This window comes from Rhamphochromis sp. 'chilingali', assembly GCF_963969265.1.
Source record: "Rhamphochromis sp. 'chilingali' genome assembly, chromosome: 9".
In the NCBI taxonomy this organism is placed as follows: Eukaryota; Metazoa; Chordata; class Actinopteri; order Cichliformes; family Cichlidae; genus Rhamphochromis; species Rhamphochromis sp. 'chilingali'.
In genome coordinates this window covers 14,627,713-14,648,518 of record NC_137936.1, presented here as the reverse complement: position 1 = coordinate 14,648,518, position 20,806 = coordinate 14,627,713, and the positions used below count along the sequence as shown (strand labels likewise).

At 40.9% G+C, this 20,806-nt stretch overlaps 1 protein-coding gene across 4 annotated transcripts in view; it reads right to left on the bottom strand.

Moving 5' to 3' along the window:
- Positions 1-5,312: 5,312 nt before the first annotated feature.
- LOC308402399 (tensin-2-like) overlaps positions 5,313-20,806 on the bottom strand; it is a 34,236-nt gene continuing 18,742 nt past the window's right edge. The window contains exons 5-28 of one of the 4 annotated variants that reach the window (XM_080891208.1): positions 18,356-18,388; positions 18,197-18,246; positions 17,851-18,034; positions 17,681-17,731; positions 17,386-17,508; positions 17,222-17,286; positions 16,895-16,978; positions 16,663-16,775; positions 16,441-16,501; positions 16,110-16,185; positions 15,536-15,665; positions 13,515-13,580; positions 13,116-13,232; positions 11,050-12,438; positions 10,786-10,936; positions 9,826-10,688; positions 9,558-9,689; positions 8,217-8,309; positions 7,942-8,019; positions 7,752-7,829; positions 7,492-7,660; positions 7,261-7,329; positions 6,960-6,989; positions 5,314-6,771 (exon numbers count right to left, since the gene is read on the bottom strand). In XM_080891208.1, coding sequence (XP_080747334.1) covers positions 6,627-6,771; positions 6,960-6,989; positions 7,261-7,329; positions 7,492-7,660; positions 7,752-7,829; positions 7,942-8,019; positions 8,217-8,309; positions 9,558-9,689; positions 9,826-10,688; positions 10,786-10,936; positions 11,050-12,438; positions 13,116-13,232; positions 13,515-13,580; positions 15,536-15,665; positions 16,110-16,185; positions 16,441-16,501; positions 16,663-16,775; positions 16,895-16,978; positions 17,222-17,286; positions 17,386-17,508; positions 17,681-17,731; positions 17,851-18,034; positions 18,197-18,246; positions 18,356-18,388 — 4,350 coding nt within the window. In that variant the 3' untranslated portion in view covers positions 5,314-6,626. Of the gene's footprint in view, positions 6,772-6,959; positions 6,990-7,260; positions 7,330-7,491; positions 7,661-7,751; positions 7,830-7,941; positions 8,020-8,216; positions 8,310-9,557; positions 9,690-9,825; positions 10,689-10,785; positions 10,937-11,049; positions 12,439-13,115; positions 13,233-13,514; positions 13,581-15,535; positions 15,666-16,109; positions 16,186-16,440; positions 16,502-16,662; positions 16,776-16,894; positions 16,979-17,221; positions 17,287-17,385; positions 17,509-17,680; positions 17,732-17,850; positions 18,035-18,196; positions 18,247-18,355; positions 18,389-20,806 lie in introns of all 4 variants that reach the window. The other 3 variants (XM_080891210.1, XM_080891211.1, XM_080891209.1) reach the window with 3 other exon arrangements.

Below are 20,806 nucleotides of genomic sequence, written 5' to 3'. Positions count from 1 at the left end.
TCTCCCGGGCCGTGTTTTTTTCACCTACACAGGAATGTCTTTGTTTGCAGCTACGTGCAATATGAACAATATTGATTAAAAACGTAAATATTGCCACAACAGCATCGCAAACAATAACACACATCTGAAACAATAACAAGAGTTCAATCTGGCTCTAAATCTTTTATTTTATGAATTTAACCCCGCGAATTTTTTGACACTTCGCAGATGTGTGCAATGAGGCGTGCGTATCGGAGGGGTGTGTCTACTCTGCAGTACACTGGTAGGCTGGAGACGCAACGTCGCTGCATGGCGATGTTGCCATACATTTACAATACACCAGCGGTGGCCGAGTGTGCTAAAAAAAAACCCAACCCAAAAAACCCCTAGACGATTACACACCTCCACTACACGCTTTCACAAGCAGAATACGGTCAGTATCTTGTGCTCTAGTGCATTTATTTATTTTGTATTCATTTGTTTATTTTGTCGTAATTTGAGTGACGTTTCTTCGGAAACCGGCTTTGTGCGTAAATAATCTCTGGGATGTAGTTAAAATGGTGGTGGTGTGTGTGGTATTAGGGCCAGCAGTGGGGGGCCTGAGTGAAGGTCAGAGGTGTGTCTGTAATGTAAACACCATAAAGGTCTTAGATGTGGAGGGGAGAGGGAAAAAGAGAGGCGGCCTATCCGGTCCCAAGTATCCTTTTCCAACTAATTGTAAAAACAAGCGGTAGATCTGTGCCAATTACAAAAAGAATGTCGATGTCAGTGCAGCTTTGAATATGATACTTTGTAAGCTCCTGTTCAAGTCGTAAAGTGTAATTTTTGCCGCTTTACAAGGCCTGTGTTTTACTGTAAAAAATAATACCGCTTTAGAATATTGTGCATGAGCTTTACCATTTTATATATTACTTGTTTGTGCTACCTTGAAATGATAATACAGGCACACACACACACACACACACACACACACACACACACACACACACACACACACACACACACACACACACACACACACATATATAGGCCTATCTTACAAAGTACATGGACATGTTGCATATCTGTTCATCAGATTGTATCACGTACTTTGCTGCCTCACAAGCCTTCCAATTATCTCTGCATTGATCTAACAGTGCTCGAGCCACAGTATATTGTGCACTGCTGTTCTGTTTTCTAAATCCCCTGCGAGTATAGCTTTGGCTCTAAAACAGCAAGATTTTTTTTGCAACAAACATTCCCTAAATATTCTGGTCCATTCCTTGTCTGAGGGTTTTTACATTTGGTACCCCCTGTTTGGCAAGGATTAGCCACAGACCACTAAATAATTTGACTTGAACCATAAAACCCAAAGGTATGTGCAGAGTTCATTGTCGACTACAGATGTTTTTATGCCAGGTTTTCTATCTGCACCGCAGAACTAGCATATCCAGAGCCCGCCAGCACCTTAGATATGTGTCATAAGCTTATTAGGTGTTGATTCATGTGCAGTAACTGGTAGTAAAGTGTGTGGGTGTTAGGTTAATGCTCATGGAGAGTTGATCCTTGTCCTGTGGCTTGGGCTATTTCCAAGTCTGGCACCAGCACTAGATCAAGCCATTCTGCTGCAAGGGGTTTATTTGGCTCCACAGCACCCATGTCAGACATGTATCCTGGCCCAGCCATTTTGTGTCCTCAAATGCTCCGGCCCTTCTCCGTGAGCTGGCTTGCTGTTTGGAAACCAGGAGAGTGGAAATAATAAATCAGAAACACTGACCCACTAAAACTATGGGAATAGTTTTCGTGGCACTAGTGCAGACACATAAATAACTTTCATAGTAACAGAGCTTAAACTGAAATATGCTCTAAGGACAGCTCGATTTCACTTTTGGCTATTATGCCAGGACACCAGCTGATCACACAGCCAAACTGCAATGGGGCTTTATGTGCACTTTGTATATTATAATGCATTATGATATTTTTATTATAGCCACAAGTAAAATAATTTGCTGAAGTGACAAACTTTACAAGCAACTGCAAATCTATTGTGCAAAATAGTGCTGATGCACTGAAAGTGGAAAATTAATAAATTACAGAGGACGTCTGAGGGACAGGCTCAGAGGTCTGACAGCAATTGCAGAGCCTCCAAGGAAAGCCCAGCAATGCCAAATGTGTCTGCCCAAACAAACACATTCTACATGTCTTTTGAGAAGAAGAAGAAATAGTATATCTAACAGTACTCAATTATCCAGAGTGATCAAGAGTGGCCTTGGGTCCACCAGATCATGTAAAGTACCTGAGAGCTTTTGGAGCTAGATTGTGAAATCATGTGTTGATCAGCTAGTAGATGTCCTGCTGTGCAATGCAGCATGCATCCATGTTATGCCTATGAAACTCAGGATATCCTGCTTGAGGCACTGCCACCCTGTTCCACTTACATCTGTCATCATCGCATGCCTCGGGCTGCTGGTCAGAGCCCTCATGGGCTCACTTCCCCCAGGCAGTGTAGACGGGCGGCACTTTAGACAAGCAGCAGCTCAGCTAAGGGTGCCAGCACTTTAACCCCACAATGCACTGTCTCTCAGAGAGAAAAGCAACAAACTGTAAGTGAGAAGATAGTTGATTACAACAAAGCATTCATAATATTCCCCTCATCCACAGGGGACCGTGTCTGAGCACCATTATGTGCAAGTGAATCCTATACTTGGTGACAGGCAGGCTACTGGTGGTGAAAATGGGCACTTCCTCCACTGTTGTTCTCAGCAGTGCATGCTAACACCTACAGCAGTTCTCAGTGATCACACATATCTGTGGCAGAGCCTCATGTTTATCGGTCTGAGAATGACACAACAGCCGCCACAGTTCTCACTGACGAAGAAAAAAGTCTAAATATTTCTGCACCTAAGCAACAGTCCAGTTTTTGAGAAAAAGAAAACCACAAAACACATATCTGGATGCAGAAATCAAAAACATAAATCTGACAGTTTTGGATAAAAATATAGTCATGTTATGAAAAAAATACATTTTTATGTAGAGATGTAAATCCATCCACATATTTCTTGTGATATGGTTTCAAGTGATGAGAGTGGAAGTAAATGCGGCCATTGCCAGGAAAGAAGAGCCCCGGTGACAGGGGAAGATGAAAGGCATGATGCTGGGATTCAGGAAGCAGCAAGGACAAGGAGGAAACAACATGATCAATATGTGTGACGTGGAGTCAGCACTTTTCGATTCCTTTGGCTCAGTATTACTGGGTAATGTAAACATCAAATTCAACATGGCTCTGAACATCTTTAGAACCTTTGAATCTGCTTGAATGAGAGTAACTGCAGCAGCTGCATCACTGCATGGTGTCCGGGCTGCGGACCATGCTGAACTGTAAAACTATACAGCAGGTGATGTAAACAGCACTGTTTTTCAGCAGCAATAAATGGCCATCCCTCTAGGACATTTACCACAGGAGGTGCGTGAAGGAGAGCAATAAAGTCAGGCAGGACCAAAAGCAACCCAGTTCTCAACTTTGCTTTCTTCTTCTTCTTCTTCTGTTTTTTTTTTTTTTATAATTTAAAATCGCTGCTAGAATTTAATTTGCAGAGCTAGCAGGTTCAGAACAGTATAACCATCAGTCTGGTAAATTAATAACTGAATATCGCCTTTGCCCATTCCACCTTCAGTACCTGTACTACTATATACTAATTTTAATGTACCTTTGTTTGTATGGTCTGTTGAAGTCAACAAAACAAATGCAGTTCTTATTATATGTGACTTAGACTTTAGTGATCTTTAGTCTGCATTCACTCTCTGACTTTATAAATTCCTTTTTCAGCTTCATTTTTTAAAATGTATTTTATAAATGTATTTTTTTAAATAATTACTCGGGGTTGGGCGTTAGGACATGGAAGCTGTTCCTGGACTTTATAAGCCACGCACACGCAAACACACATTGAAGACAGTTACGTGAGTTGTTACATGATCCGCTTCTTGATTAGGGTGCGGCGAGACCAAGCATGTTTTTATTCACAAAAAATCTTAAAGAGAAATCCTGGACTTGTACTGTTTTCCCTTCAGAACCTCGCCAGGAGCAGCAATGTGGAGATCCAGTTGCTTATTAAAGTTCCTCTAGTTCCCTCTTCTGGAAGAATCAGGAAGGACATGTCTACTCGTCACACGTGGGTCCTTGTGATATAACAAAGCAACAGTACTAAAGCCCACAGGGTTACATTGCTTCAGAGCAGCATAGAGCTATTCAGCCATAAATCCCTGCGTGCCTGCCAGAAAAATGCATTTTTATGCAGTAGTTGAGCTTATTCCAGCAATCGTGACAAAGAAGCCTTTTGTTGTTTCAAAGAAACGAACGGGGGAAAAATACACAAGCATAAGCAACTTATGGCTCTCAACCCTTTCAGGTGATTTAAAATTTGAATATTGGACAGAGAACCTGCTAAACAACTGGGCTTGAAAAATACATAGGTGTGCGGTTATTAAGTACCCTGGAACACCTGATGTAGTTACTGTGTCGTTATGTTCATTACACAAACCCTTACCTCAGTACACTATGTCCATGGCGCTTCTAGTGTCGATTTGAGTTAATGGCTTGCGACTTATTTTCTTGGCTTAATAATTTCAAATGTATGTAATATTTCTCACCTATAATGCTATTGGTTAGAAATAAAGCCTCGCTTTTCACATTCATAAAGCTTCACGGTATATTAGTTTATAAATTTAACTGAATCCACACTTAGCGCTAATGAAATTGGGGAAACTTTATTTTGAAAACGACGCTTTTATTTTGTCAAGTCGTATCGGATAACGAGTAGCTAGCTAGATTCTAAAGTGATTATCCCGTACGATACAGGATTGTATTGATTTTATCAAACATGTCGGTTAGGCAGACGTGGTGGACAGTTTGCATCTTTACATTGATGCTTCGAATATAACGAATTAGCTTTTGTTTCTTATTCCGACACGGTCAAGCCTCTGAAGCTATGATTGTTAGCTTGGTTAGCTTTATATATACGTATATATGTGTGTATCCAGCAGTGTCCGAACACCAGTTAGTTGCAGCGAAAAGCCCAACGTTAGGCAAGATATAACCGGAGAACTAATGTGTTTAATCCTAAACGACAGGTTAACAGCGTAATTATTACCAGTGCTGACATTGGGAGAGAGTATGATGAAACACATATACGTGTACTTGAAGCCGTATGTGCGCAGCGTTAACGTAACCGGTCCCATGGTGTAATGGTTAGCACTCTGGACTTTGAATCCAGCGATCCGAGTTCAAATCTCGGTGGGACCTCGTCCTTTTAATCGATGCGTTGTGATTCCTGTCGTACCTAAATTATGCGTTCAAAGGCTGAGATGTACCAAATCAAACCGGCAGCCAGATGTTTGCAATTAGAACGTCACAACTAAGCTATCACCTGTTCTTTGTAAGTAACACAGAGAAGATGATCCTTTAAACTGAAATTGTCTCAAGATGTGCCTAACTTATAACTTTAATTATGAAGACACTACTTGGTTTCAGAACACTTGCTTTAATGTTCTTGTCAGATATGACATACATCATTCTTTTCACCACCTCAGACACCTAAAATATATTACTTCTTGTACATAAAAATCCAATATGACAAATAATAATTGTGCTGAAGTCACCTCGATACTGTTTCAGTGTACAGAAAAAACACAAATAGCAAAATGAAAAATGTATTTCAAAAAAGAAAAAACAACAGTTCAAAATATCACAATAGTCTTTGGTTTTAAGTGAAACAGTTCACTCATGAAGTGATTATTAACTAAAAACTTCTCTATGCGCTTTTATTATGACATTACCAACATAAGAAAAGTTGTTCATATTCATGTAATGCTTATGACCTCTTAACTTACTGCATGTTTGTTAAAATCTATTTTAAGATTATATTTTACATTACAAAATTTTTTGCTAGATAGTCTGCATTTTAAATTCTGGTTAACATAATGCTCTATTGTAGTTAGACCTTTATTAGTATTCATGCTGTGAGGACAAAACTGATAATGTTTCACATTTATATGTAATGAGTGAGTTAAACTGCAGCCACACCTTTGCCTTAGATCATCAGAATACACACTTTCATGAATCTACTTGCTTTACTCTTTCCAGTGTTTCATAAGTGCAACTATACCAGTTTACCCTTGAACACATGACTCTTACTTCCTGCCACATTCTGAGCCCTTTTTCTTCAGCTTTTGATACTGATGTATGGAAAATGTTAGGAAAATAACATGGATGCTTGCTCATGCAGTTTCAAAAGTTTGTTCATCATGTGAACAGTTTGAAAAATGATAACATAAATGATTTTAACAACAATAATAAAAATAAAAGATACAAACACAAAACCAATTAAATCTCTTTTTCAGTCTTATTCAGCAAATATCACCAAGTTTCGGTCAATCACTGGCTATTCCTCTAAATAATACTTTGACCTACAGAGCAGTGATTTGTCAGAATTAGATTCTCTTATAAAAACAGTCATACAGCCAAGCACAGTGATGCAAATTGTATAAACACAAACAAAAATGGTATATACACACACTTCATGAGAAAATATGTCAAAAACCATTTTAATGTCTTCCCCAGATCCCTAACAGTTCAGAGAGGTTTTTTTCCCCAAAAAAATTCTCAGTTTTTCTCATCTCCGTAGCTGTGGTCCCAGCATGACTTTGTTGATAAAGTTGACGATTGCTACAGCTGGTTGCTCGGGGTCCATCTCTGCAAACAGGTGACACACATTCTCTGTAGCAGTGCCTGTCCGTCTCGCCACAAAGCCAAACATCCTGCACCAGAGGGCAGACACAAGAGGTCAAAAGAAAAAGCAAACCCCATTTAACACTGAGGGAAAGTCAATTTTCTTTTGAAAATCGAGTAGCAAATCCAATGGTGATCAATTGCCATGCAAAGAAGCACATAGTGCCAGCTGGTATTGTCACTGATAAGGGAAAAACACTGCCACACAAGCACTTACTTGCTTGACGTGCTATCAGAATTAGTCCACCTGAAGCACGGGTACACAAATAGAGACAAAGTGACAAGGACACAGAGACTGTTTTACTAGGGAAAAGAGTAGCAATATACATCCATTTCTCACATAAAAAAGCGAATATGCAACTCACAAAGAGAACTTATATTAGAAAAATATAAGTCATTACAGCAGCGACAAACACACGTCTGTTCCCACCTTTACTAAAGATAATCAACAGTGACATAGAAACAAGGGTAGTTTTTTATTAACATGGATAAAACTGGTTTTAGTTTTAACGACCCACCTCTGATCATGAGGATCAAGACTGCTAAAGGTGATACTGTTGATTGGGTAGTGTCTCCTAAAAAATAGCCTGTGTAAACATACATAACATTAAGTCTGGCATGAAAGAAAGACTTAATACTTCCTATGATTGTTTAATACAATAACAAATACCACAAAATTTACAAATAATACTCATTAAGTGAAACTGACGCTCTTCCTAATATGTAACATTGTAGTGATTCATAAGTACCTTCTCTTGCTGTCGGTTAGTGTGATACCCTGAGAGGACACTTTGAAGTGGACCATGGTTGCCACTGGGCGTGGATTCAGAGACAAAGTGAACTTCGTTGCCTTAGAAACTGCTTCGGGCCCAGTTAACGACTCTGTTTCCACAGAGTTCAGGTAGAGGACGTTGCACGCTGGTTCATTAGGGAAATGACAAAGATTATTATTATTATTAATATTATTCTTACAGGTCAACATTGTGAAAATATGGAGCTTGAGAAGTACCTGCTCCTTGTTTGAGGAGCTCAGCTGCAGTGCTGGTATTTGTTGCACTCTGCATTTCCTGAAGCTCCCCAACCAGATCTGAAACATGATGAATTTCATTTAAGGCTGTAAAATGCCTCCTATTCATAGAAGAGCATTTAACTGTTCTCGCATAATAGATTTAGTTGAAATCTAATTAAACAATTAATACCTTTTTCTGGGATGTGAAGAGGACATGGCAAAGAGATGGGAGTAATTGAATGCTGGTACACCAAGGCGGATAAACTTCCTGAGACAAAAAAAAAAAAAAAAAAAAGGTAAGAAGATTGCAAATGTGACAGATTAGAAGGGATTAAAACACAGAAAATTGAGGCTTGGAATATAGTAAATATTCAAAAACTGTATGTAGATTAAAATGCTAAGTTTCTCACACAACACTGAAAATGTGAAATAAATGGCAGCATTTGCATCTACAGTGTAACTAACCAAAGTAGGACTCATTCTGACAGCCCTTGATCTTCACTCCTCGCGGCCCAGACTCGATCAGGAAGTGTCTCACCAGCTGTTCCAGAGGATCCCCTGGGAGACAGGAGATTGAAAAGGAAGGAAGGATGAAAAAGGGCTTGTTTTGCTGCCAAAAATCTTCTATAAACATAAACGAAAATACAGCATAATGTAGCTGATATCTTTTATTCTGACCATATTATATTTATTATGTTCACCATGAACCATTTTAATACATTAACACACTGTATCACCATCACAAAATAATTTATTTGGCGTTTTTCAAAATGCAGCCATCAGTGTGTCTTTAGATGCTTTGGTAAATGTCCATTTTATTTCTTTATTTCTTTCTGTGTTCCAGTTTGCATGCTTTATGGGCCCTTTATACCAGCCATTTTCAACCTCACAAACAACACTGCATAGCAAAAGTGCCATACATTCTTTGGCGCAAGTGATTATGCACCTCTCAACTTTTGTAACTTCACCCAGGATCTGATTTATTTATTTATTACCAACAGTTTAACTATATATCAGTGCAGAAAATCATAGATTCACTCATAATACAAAAGGAGACATTGCAACACTGGTTTTGACTTCCTCTGATTTGGAGGTTTTGTCTCAGTGGCGACACGTATTGTTCAGGAGAATACTACAGTGACAAGTTGTGCCCTAGAGAACAGTAATTGAGCCCTTGGCAACCATTGGCCTCTAGGGAAAAACGTGTATTCACTAACAAGTTGCCAAGTTGGTGGCTGGAGGAATTGAGGCACAGAGGTGTACAGTGCTGTACTGAAAACATCCGGACATCTGTAGTTTGCATGGAAGACGCTGAAATGTATGGAAACACTTGCCAACTGCTTGCTGCGAGCCATATGCAAATCAGACACATAAACTGTCAGCCTTCAGAGTAAACATTGTGCTTTCTGAAATGTATGGGTTGCAGTGGTAAGGCACAATTTTACTTTGAATGCAGAGGTTCTCTGTTTCCAGTTTGTGTTGCACTCATTCAAGTTTTACTGTCTCTTGTTGAGTAGTCAGTGAGTGATTGCAGACAATTTGATACCTTCCATGCAAACTACTGTGTGCAGCAAACATTATTGTTTGCAGTTATTGCCTTGGTTACTAGCAGATTGCTGCTAACAAAGAGGTTTTAGCTGCAGCAACGAATTTCACCCAGCAGCAGCCAGCAACCTCCAGGAACTGCTTGTCAAATTGTTGGGCAATACACCGGTTCACAAGTGAGAGGTTGCCTGGGGGTCGCCGATCAGTCTCTAAGCCTGTGTGACTGAGGCATTATAAACAAGCTAAACTTATGATAGATACCTTTGCTCCAAGAGAAGTTGGCATTAGGAGGAGGGGTAGCCACCTTGAGGGCCAGGCCATAGGCACCCTGGAAGGAATTGCTATCTCTGATGAGGAAACTTCCTGGCTCCTTGTCCTTCAACACAGCTATGGCTATGGTAGAAACATTAGAGCTATGATGTAATGGCCCAAAACAGACACACTGACCATAATACGAGTTAAATACGAACCATCCTGATGTATTAAGTGTTCCTGATACTACCAATTCATGTTTCATTAAAGCTCTCACCTTGGTCTCTGGTGATGCCTGGTTTGTACCAGTACTTGGAGCTGTCCTGGACAAACTTAGCATTGACCCTGATGTCTGGCTCCTCCCGGCAGCTGTGCTGTGCAGACCCCCTCCTCTGCTCTCCAACAGCAGGGGAGAAAGTAACATGATGTGTGGGGGAAGGAGCTGAGGAAACCCGAATTAGAGAGTTGTGTCCATTTAGGGATCCTGCTGTTGTGGAAAAGCGTTTCTTCTCTGGGAGCGGTGGCTGGATGGTGGGGATAGTGACTGCAGTGTACCCAGTGTATGGAACATGGGGGACATTTAGTAATGAGTAGTAATAGGATGCTGAGGGAAAGTTTGGTGTATGGTATCCATCGGGAACAGGTGAAGGCGGTTTGGTGTCAGCTGAGCTGTTTCTGTCTGGAGTCAAGCTTTGTCCTGCTGTGTCTGTAGCAGATGAGGAGCGCAGAGGAGAAGACTGTAGCTCCGGGGAACCAATAGGAGAATTTGGGAAAGTGGTGGAAGGGCTAGAACTTAAACTAGTTGCTGGATTTATGGATACACCTCTGCTGCTGTCTGATGGGCTATCATTAGGGAGGGCAGAACCATTGAGTTGCACTTGAACTGGGGTGATAATGACAGTTGCATAGCTTGAAGCATGTGATGTGTTAGATCCATGTGCATGTCCCGTTACCTTGACTGCTCCAAGCTTACCATCAGGACTGCTACTTTCAGAAGACTCACCTGATGTTTGCACGGGGTTGACAGGTATGATTGAACCTTGAGTTTGTGTTTCTGTTGGTTTCACATTTTTGTTACTTGCGCTGGACTCTTGAGGTGTTGATGTGTCTTGGCTTTGAGAAGGACTGTCGACATTTACACTAATGAAAAGACCACATATGATAATTTTCTTCATATCTTTATATGTAGCTGTATTTTCCAGAATTGTGAGATGTCAGAAAGAAAAGTTTCACTCACCTGTCTTCTGTGTGTGTGGGGCTGCTGCTACCAATCAGTGTGTAGTCATGGTCAGAGTCTGGTCCAGGGGTGCTTGATTGTCCATTAGAATCAGACTTAGTTTCTGAATGTTGGGATATCTCATCTTCTGTGTCTGTCTTGGCCTTTTCGACTTTGATAAGAGAGATTAAAATATATGAGATGAAAGTATAACATAAGAGAGTGATGATGATAAAAGAAGGGGAAAAAAGCATGTTAACCCATCCACTTAGTCCTTTCCTCTACCTTTGCGATGCTCATTGTGCATTTGGTCTCTGGATCCCAGTGGGGTTTCGGGCAGCTTTCCTTTTGCAGGTGATGGGCTATTAGCAGGTAGAGGGGAGGCTGATCCAGAGTGATATCCTGAGGCATAACCTCGACTCTCATGGCTTTCAGCTGGAGATGACTCATAAGGTGAGCAGGGACAGGAGTGGCGTGGCTGTAAGGGCGTGTGGTATCCACTGCTGGCTCCATCCCGTATATCTATTAGTGACTGGGGGATTGGGTAGTTCTGGTGAGGTGCAACAACAAATCTAGGGTGCTCTAGATTTGGACCTCGGTCCAGAGAGGGTTGGTAGAGATGAAATACAGGCGTATTGGATTTGCACTGCCAAAATTCTGCCTCTCTTGCTATGTCCCATGGATTTTCAGTTTCCCATTGTGGAGGTACACCTGTTCCTTGAGACCAGTGTATTGTTTCTGATTGGTCTGGGTAAGCTGAGTGTATTGTTTTAAGTGAGGCTGAGTGATGTTCACGTCTGCAGGAGCAGTCTTGCCAGGGACAACCAGAGGACTGTGCAGGAGAGCCAAAGAACATCTCTCTGTAAGGGCTTGATGGCTGCGGCTGGTTGGATAGATGAGACGCTGGGATGTGGCTGGAATAATGAAGAAGGTGACACTCTTCCCCAGTGCAGAGTCTATTTGAGGCTGGCAGGGTGTGGCTGTGTGGGTGTGCATGATCGCGAGTGGAATAAGGGTAACATGGCCTATGGACAAAAGGTAGAGGTAGAGGTGGAGTTGAACGTTCCCATGGCAACTCTGGTAGAGGATGGACACTGTGGCGATGACATAGCTCCATATGAGCTGAATGAGGATGAGGGGACACTGATTTGGATGGTAAAACTGGCAGAGTTTGACTTTTTGGATGATTTTTAATGCTTTTGCAACGTCCAAGACAGTGACTGTTGGGAAGACAGGGCTCTCTGTCCCTCTCCAACCCCATGTCACCACACTTTATACTTGCTTGTCCGCAACACAAGTGCTCTCGTCTCAGCCCTCCAGGACCCAATGGGTCTGTATCATCTAATATAGCTGTTTCTCTGTCCCTTTCTTTTCCTCTTGTCTTCTCTTTTGTTTCGTCTTCCCTATTGCTTCTCCTCAATGGATAGTCAATATTATCTCTTTCATTAATGGATAGAGCGGTGTCAGCCAGGTGATCAGAGGGGACTGAGGAGTAGCTGGAATTTGAGGTGTAGGTGAGAGTCTTGGATTGGGTGGAAGTTTGAGTCTTCACTGTTGGGCTGGTAGTGAGGCAGCCATTGGTTGATGCTGGTGAGGCAGTTGCTCCTGGTCCACGTCGCTTCCTCACTTGGGCGTATAAGCTTCCATCCAGCGGTCCCCTTGTATGAAAGATATCTAATAAAAACAAGATGGAAATCTGATTCCTCCTTCTTTATCTAAAGCCCATAGTCAAAATATGAAGAAAGCTCACCTTCTTTCTATTCTAATGTTTCTTTCAGGACTCAAGAAAAAGAATCCAGTCATTAGCAGGTCTAAAAAATAGGTAACTACAACCTCAGATGAACTACAGAATATGACATACTACACTGGGTCATTATTTATCCGACTAATATTGAGCTAAAATGAAGAAACAGTGTGTCAAAAAATAAGTATATTACTGTTTCTAGAGAAATTAAGGGGAAAATTAGTCCAAACCTCAATCCAGTTGAAATGCTGTGGTGAGAACTTAAGAGAGTTGTGCATAAATGAATGTCTGCAAACGTCAATGAACTGAAGAAATGCTGTAAAAAAGAGTGAGTCAAAATTCCCCCACAACTATGTGACAGACTGATAAAGTCATACCAAAGATGATTACTGCATATTATCACTGCTAATTGTGGTTCTACAAGCTACTGAATCATGGAGTGTACTTAGTGTTTCATTGGACTGCGTCTGCAGTTGATCTGAGGTTGTATTTATCTCATTTTAAGCCCTGGTAAGGACTAGATGATTTTTTATTAAATAAAACAGAAGACTTAACAGAATTTGACCATGGCTGTAGATCTTAGATGTATATGTAAAGCATTTCTTACTTTCCATGCTGTCTTCATGATGCAGATTGAAATTCTCATAGGAGTCCCATCTGACAACAGGATCCGAGGTGTTATATTCCACTTTGATGGAGGTGTCATTCTGGTGGTATTCTTGACCTCAAACACAAAGTTTTTATTTGAAACATATTTACACATAGCTCATTACTAATATATTAGATTTTATTAGTATTTATGAGTGGTGTCCTGTATGTGTATTGTTTTTACTTTATATAGCTATTGTATTAAGCCTGCTGGTATAGCAGAAGCTAAAATCAAGGAGTTTCATGCCGTAGAATAGAACCATGAAGTGTTGAACTTAATTTAAAATGAGAAAGAAGAGACTGGGTGCGAGGAATGCATCAAATGATTCAAAGATATGCAGGTAACAGTGATATTTACCTTTTATTTTTTCTGGTCCATTAGCGAAGATAAACTCCACTGTAGCATCAGGGGGGAACCTGTCATCTACAGAAAGGCAAACATAAAGGAGTGACTAAAATATCCAGACCGTAACTACAGAGAGACACCAAAACAAAGTAAATAAATAAAGATACTTGCTTTTACTCTCAGCATAATGGAAATAAATAGGCCAAAAAAGGAAACAGAGCACGGCACATCATAGAAGTCTATCTAAAATTAGCTTGTTTTTTAGTTTCATACATAAGTGTGGATTTAATATTAGTTGTATATTTTATGCATGAGTCAGCATGTAGCACTTAGAGGTATTGTCCTTAGACTGCTGCTTAGTGAACCACGTTAAACCATTTCTGTTTCATCTAAGCTGACGCTGTCCTTTGCTATTTGTCTCTGAAGACAAACAAAACAATGGTCTGAGGAATAAGTGGGTCTTGAATAATACAGTCATGTAAACAATTTCAAGTTTGCAGCAGAATTATGCAGCAGAAAGTTTCCTTTTTGTAATATTTTATGCTGTGAGGCAGAGTCTAAACAACCATGCTGCAGTTATTTAGAGTACTAACAGTACTAACTCCCCTTGAAGATGGGGTGGAGCCAAGGGATCGCAAAGGGCGGCAACAATGACACAGACTAAAGTTTTACAACCACACACAGCAAGTAAACATCAAGTAAGCCTGCTGGGGGTGCTATGCACATAATTACAGGAATAGAGTTACAGACAGTAAATGCTCCTTTTCAGAACCATTGTAGCTAATGTCTTTATATGTGCACATTTCAAAGAGCACAAGTCATTTCAACAGTAATTATGTTATGAGCTTTACTAACAGTTACAGAAGAAAAAGTTTGGCTAATGCTCCAGTTTTAAAAGAAAATTCAATTAAGAGTGACATAAAAAGCTTGTGATTGCTCAAAAAAGTCGAGAAACACTTTGAAAATAAATCAGATCTCAACAGGGAAAAAAATCATGCTGGATATCTGTCCTGATATGACTGGGTAATGTGAAAGAAAGGATGCCACATTGTTGGATGGGAAGAAAATTATCACCATGTCAAAGACACCTCAAAAATCAAAGTGAAAAAAATTATGATGCAGCAGGCTAGTCCAATTTGTAGAAATTTCGTTGCAGCAAGTCAAAATTGTAGTCAGTAGTTTGTATGAAGCTGGGCATTGTCGTGCACCTGGAGGAACCCAGGACCCAGCGCACCAGCTTAGGGTCTGATAGTGGGTCTAAGGATAACATCCCGATACATAATGGCAGTCAGGTTGCTGTTGCCTAACCTGGAGAGGTGTGTTAGTCCCTTGATGGATATGCCTCCCCAGACCATCACTGACCCACCATCAAACTGGCCATTTTGAACAATGTTACAGCCAGCATAAAGTTCTCCATGGCTTATCTGGGCTTTTTCACATCTGTCTCATGGGCTCAGAGTAAACCTGCTCCCATCATCTCAAATGCCAGTGAAGCTCCAAGGTGCCAGGCAGTGAGCACAGGGCCACTAGAGGATGTCAGGGCCTCAGGCCACCCTCATGAAGTCTGTTTCTGATTGTTTGGTCAGAGAGATTCACACCAGTGCTCATCCTGTTTCTCTTTGCAGAAAGGAGCAGATACTGGTCCTGCTGATGTGCTAACCACCTTCTACAGCCCTGTCCAGTTCTCTTAGAGTAACTGCCAGTCTCCAGAAATGTAACTGGCCAAATCAATACTCCAGAAGTTTAACTGACTTAATGCTATACTTTGATTAAAAACACTGTTCTTTTCATTTTTGAGCAGTGTAGACATAAGGAATGATGACATACCTCTACATTGCTGTTATGTCTGCAAAACAAATGCTTAAAGTGAGTTACAGAAAAAGTGACGTTGTCTGAAACAAATGACTGTAGTTACCAGCATCAGTTTCTATGCCCAATTGTCTGACTCTGTCATTGCTTCAAGCTGGCATTTTTTTCTTGCCATTCCATGCTCCTCCAAACAACTGACAAACTTTGGACTTGTAATTTTATACCTATGCAGGCTTGGTCGAGTTCACTCTTGCCAAACCACAGCTGGGCTCCATGAACAGTACAGGTGTGGAACTGGACTCTAAAGACCACCTCTCTTTCGGTTGCTCGTCTCCGCCAGTGGTAGCACTTTACCTATGGACAAAGATGCATATAGAAAAGCAGTGTACAACGATAGTCTCAAGATATTGATAGCAGCCCCTTACACTGAGATAAATAAAATGCCTTCTTTTATTCCTGGGCTGCTAAGGACTTATTTTTATCCTCTTGATGGGAGAAAATGATCATGCAGTCTCGGGAAGATTTAACTCTTAAGTGGTTTAAAAATAATCAAGCACTGTTCAAAAGTAAGGTTACAAAAGTGCATCAGAGTCAGGAGGGCAAAAAGTGTTTTGTGTAGCCGTTTTGTTAAGCGTGGATAAAATCCTGACTACAGGATTTAGCTTAAAAAAAACAACACGCAGTAGTGTTGTAGTTATTGCAGTGATGTACTGTATGTATTTGTGGATACGGAGAGGATAGAAATCAAAGAAAGGTTGTAAATTACTGACATACAGTTAATCATGTGCTATTTCTCACCATAATGTCCCCCTTCAATAGTAGTGCTGGCTCCATAGTCACGCACAGCTTTCTTGCCCTGGAGCTTTGTGGATCACTAGACACACACACACACAGGTACACGCACACAGAGTAGAAAAAATGGACAGTCCATCTTAAAATACATAAAACAAGTCAAAACATGCCACAGTTGGGTAAACACTGGCAAACAGCATAAACTTTAACATAAGCAGAGTCCCAGCTCCACCTAAACACAGACAGAGTCAACATGTGTGAAAGAGACTGAGGGAAGGAAAGATGTCTGCCCGCAGGAGGTGAGCTGAAAACACACACACACTGACCAGTTACTTACTAGACTCCTGAGGTATACACCAGTTGAAGAGACTGGTAGATTTTCAGGAAAGGATAAAAACCTGCAAATACAGAAATAAGTTTAGGGATAATAAAAAGGGTAAGAATTTGCAGACAGAGGCTTTGTTGCCCCCCCCCCCCCCCAACATTGTAAAACACTGACTGTTCCCACTTTCACACTGAAAATTACCATTTAAAAAAAAGTGCAGCCTATAAAACTGACCTCCTCCTGCCTGGAAGTTTGGTAGTGAAGGAATGAGGATTTGGTGCAGGAACAAGGGATTGCTGTTCATTTTGATGGTACCTGACAACAAACCACCAAAGTAGTAGATGTATCTGTCAAAGATAGGTGAAGAAATGGTGTGATGACACAGTGACTGAGGTGATAACTGCAACACAACAAGAAAAGATTAATGGTGGGCGGAGGAAATGGATGATATGCAGGGGATTGACACCTCTTCTGAGAGGACTGCAGGGAAGAGGAGACTTTATCTTCACAGAACTTCCTCATGGCCAATGTGGTGAGGGCCTGGTCGGCTCTGTGAACACGGGCAGAAGTGTATTAGTTCATTCATTATTTCTTGAGCTTGATGTTGATGAGGTGTATGCTAAGAGGAAGTCATGAAATCTGTTGGTGGCTTTATCTACAGATTTAAACAAATCCACAAAGATTGTTTTAGTGGCTTTTTTGGACATAAGGGCTCATTTGTGCAAACAGTAGATCCTTACATATGCTGGCATATTGAGGCTAAGAGCAGACTAATAATCAAAATGCAGATTACCCCGCTGATATCTTGCTGTAGTGCATATAGGCTGCCACAATGACCCCTGTTTTTCCTTTGTTCCCCTGTCAAAACAAAAATCAAAGGGATTATCAAATCAGTTTTACTGGTGTTATAACTTTTTAAGCGCAAAGGAATCAGATGAGTATTCAGACTACACTGACTTTGCAGTGGAGGACCACTACATTGTTTGGATCAGAAGTTAGCCACGTCTCCATGGCCTTACAAACAGCACAGATCCTGTCCAGGGGTGGAGCATGAAGATCGGGCCAGGCGTAGTCCTGCACCTGCATCGCAGAGGAAGATATTTCAAATACTAGTGGTTTTATGCTTTTTAAAGTATTTTCATTAACCCTAAATATACATATAAATGTACCTACAGTATATCACATACATTGCTCATGCACTTCGGTGATGTCTTAGTAGCCTGAGTTATGTGTCAGATGTGAGTGCCTGTACCTTTGGGTAGAGTCTGGTGATGTCATGTCTCTTCTCTGATAAATTTAGAAGCTGGGGGAAGGCAGAAGAAATTTACAAATCCAAAACTCCATTGCTTGAATCTAATATTAAACATTGTTATGCCTGTTTTGAATTTTATGTTTCTTATTGTTTCAGTCTTTCACACTGACCAGAAACTTATCTTGGTGCTTGGATTTCAGCATGGAGGCCACTTCCTGTAGGTTTCTGCGGTACTGCTGCTCCTCCAGGTCTGGCAGGAAGAAGACTGAGATGATCCTCTCTGTGATGTAGGTGAGGTCAAAGTCGTAGTGGCGCTCCATCACGTGCTCCATCACCTGTTCCACGCTTTTACTTCTGGACATTGCGAAAATCCATTCTTTTAGTTCAGGCAGAGCAATAATTAATGTCCTCACTGTAGATTTTGCTGTTGTCTGTGTCTGTCTGTTATAAATGCACAAAAATGCCTTTTTTCTTTGGTTTGAATGTGTTTGTGTTTTTGATCAGGCTTTGCGGTACCTTGGTATGGAGCCTCTCTTTTTCTGCGAAGTTGATTTAGTGGAAGTGTGCTGCGAGACAAGCAGAAAAAGATCTCAGTGCTGCACTCACATCATCATAAAAATTTCTCTGTGACAAAAAACATGTGATCCCCCCCCCCCCCCCCCCTCCAGAGCCTACCACTTCTGGTGTTGAGGTGCAGCTGGGAGTCACCTGAAAGGAAAGAAAGCACGTGGTTGTTTCTTTGCAGCTTTAACAGACCCACACATATACATTGGGAGGAAGCAGCTCATGCCAAGTCATGTGTTTGGTTTAATGCTTTTGGTGCAGCTCCAGCAGTACAGATGAGGAGATGGAACGCTGTGGAATGAGGAGAGCTGATGAAGAGGATAGTAAAATTCACTCTCGCTCTCCTCCGTCTCAGAGCAGCTGGTTTCAGGAAGAAGCTGTCAGTCAACAGATGCAGCTGTTCCTTATGATGGACTAGTGATGGATGACACACGTAGAATGATCTATACACTCAGTGGTGCGCACAAGCGTAGATGTTTAGAAACAAACTTCAACAGCTGCTCATGTGTACATGTGTGTAAACAATTGTAAAAAAACAAAAACAACAAAAAGCCTGAGGCCAAAGAGTGTTCTTTCAATTCTCAGTCATTGCTAAATGGTGTTTATTGTGCTGACCAGGCAGCTGAATAAGCAGCTCAGGCTATTAAGAAGTGCTCAATAAAAATGATTGATTTCACTTTTTCATTCTTTTGGCCTCTTTAGAAAGAAACACTGATAGATAGACTTGAGGGGGACTCAACATGTGGCATCCAGTTCTTGTAGTGATGAGCCAAAGGTAAGTTGCCAAAACTACAAACACACGTATACAGATGGAGAGAGACAGAGGGAAGCCGAGGTCATTTGAACAGAAGACAGCCACTGCTATGACAGTAAACTTTAACAGGTTCCTGTAGCTTCCTCTGTTCTGGATTATTTGATACTTTTCGGACTCATCTGGAGGTTCTCGTAAAATGTAAAAATGTTTAATGCGGCTGAAATGATAGAAAGTAAGAGGGTAAAGAAAAATGGAAAGAAACGCATGGATAAAAACGAAAAACATTCAGCAATCCAGTGCAACTAAGGGCCCCAGTAGTGCGCTTTGACAGGTGACACCATGTCAGGTTTCAACCTTTGAACTTTCCCACGAGATTGAGCCGCCCTCTGTGGCTGTGTTGGCAAGTGCTGACAGGCCTCAAGCAACAGGTTAACTAGTCAAATGCCAATCACAGTGAACCACAGTGAAAGGAAAACAGGAAAATCTGTGACCATGCAGGATTACATTCACTAGCTCTGTGGTGACATAACAATACATTAAGACTGTGGCTGCTTTGAACACTGTCTTTAGTAACCATCTGCTGTCCAAGCATCTGGTCATTATCAAAATCAGTCTGCAGACCCCATGACCAGTTGACTGGTTAGCATCTGGGAAACTTTTATTTCCATGGCCTGCGTTGTAGCCAGCAGACAAATTTCTTTTTCCAACAAGGAATCAGTGTGTTTATGAATGCAGGTTATTTTTATGCAGATTATTTTTGGATAGGCAAAGGTTTCAGGGTTGCATTTAAGCTATGCAATCCATCTCTCCGTGCAAATTTTATTCCTGCATGCAACCAGAGCCTGCTCTTCATGATAGATCAAACTAAGTACACAAAAACAGAAATTTTCTTGTAAGAAAAACCTCATCCTTTACTAAAAGGTTCTATGTCTTTATGCACAGCATCTGTCAAAGTAAGCCACTAGTACAAGCTGTGTTTCTTATTGAGTACTTAGTAATAGATGGCTTAGTTAGCATTAGCCTGTCTCTTCAGGCTCACTAATGTGTTTGTTGTTTTCATGTTCAGTGACTGTATCCTTTTAGCTGTGTGTGTTAGCTCAGCTTGGTTTTAAATAGACACAATAAATGTTATGTAAAATGCAGCACTGTGATGTGACGATCACCAAATTAAGAGCTGAAGCAGCTGCATCACGATTGCTATTCAGCTTCTCAGAAAGAGACTATATTACACACTGGCGCACCAAAACATTATGACCACCACTCATATGTTGTTGGCTCTTTCAAAAACTAGAGATCAGCAGCAGATCGTCTGAGCGTTGTATCTTGTTGGCGAGGAGAGGTGCCAGTCTGACTTATTCCTACTGCTACACTATTGTCAGTGAGTTTTCTGAGAAGTAGAACACAATTTATTTTAAGTCACTTTAAAAGAGCTTTGAAACCAGGAAAATTGGATTAGTTTAGTGTTTTTGGCAAGAGGACAGTCGAACTGAGATTTCTACCCAAAATAAAACTTTCAAATTTCACAGTGCACATTTTCTAATACACAAAAAGCAGATTACAAGCAACGTTGCAGTGGTGACAAGTATTACACGCAGAAGGTTTAGGCCTGTGTGACTGGAAAAAAGGGGGACGTAAATGAGCATGCAACCTAGGGAGGAATGAGTAAAAAGGGGAGTGAATGGGAAAGGGCACAATTGCTGCTTCATAAATTAGCTCCTGCTGAAATTATAAGAAGGTCGTGTTATGTAACATCGTGTACCTCCTATATAAAGACAGACAACCAGCATAACAACACTTATTTATTCAGC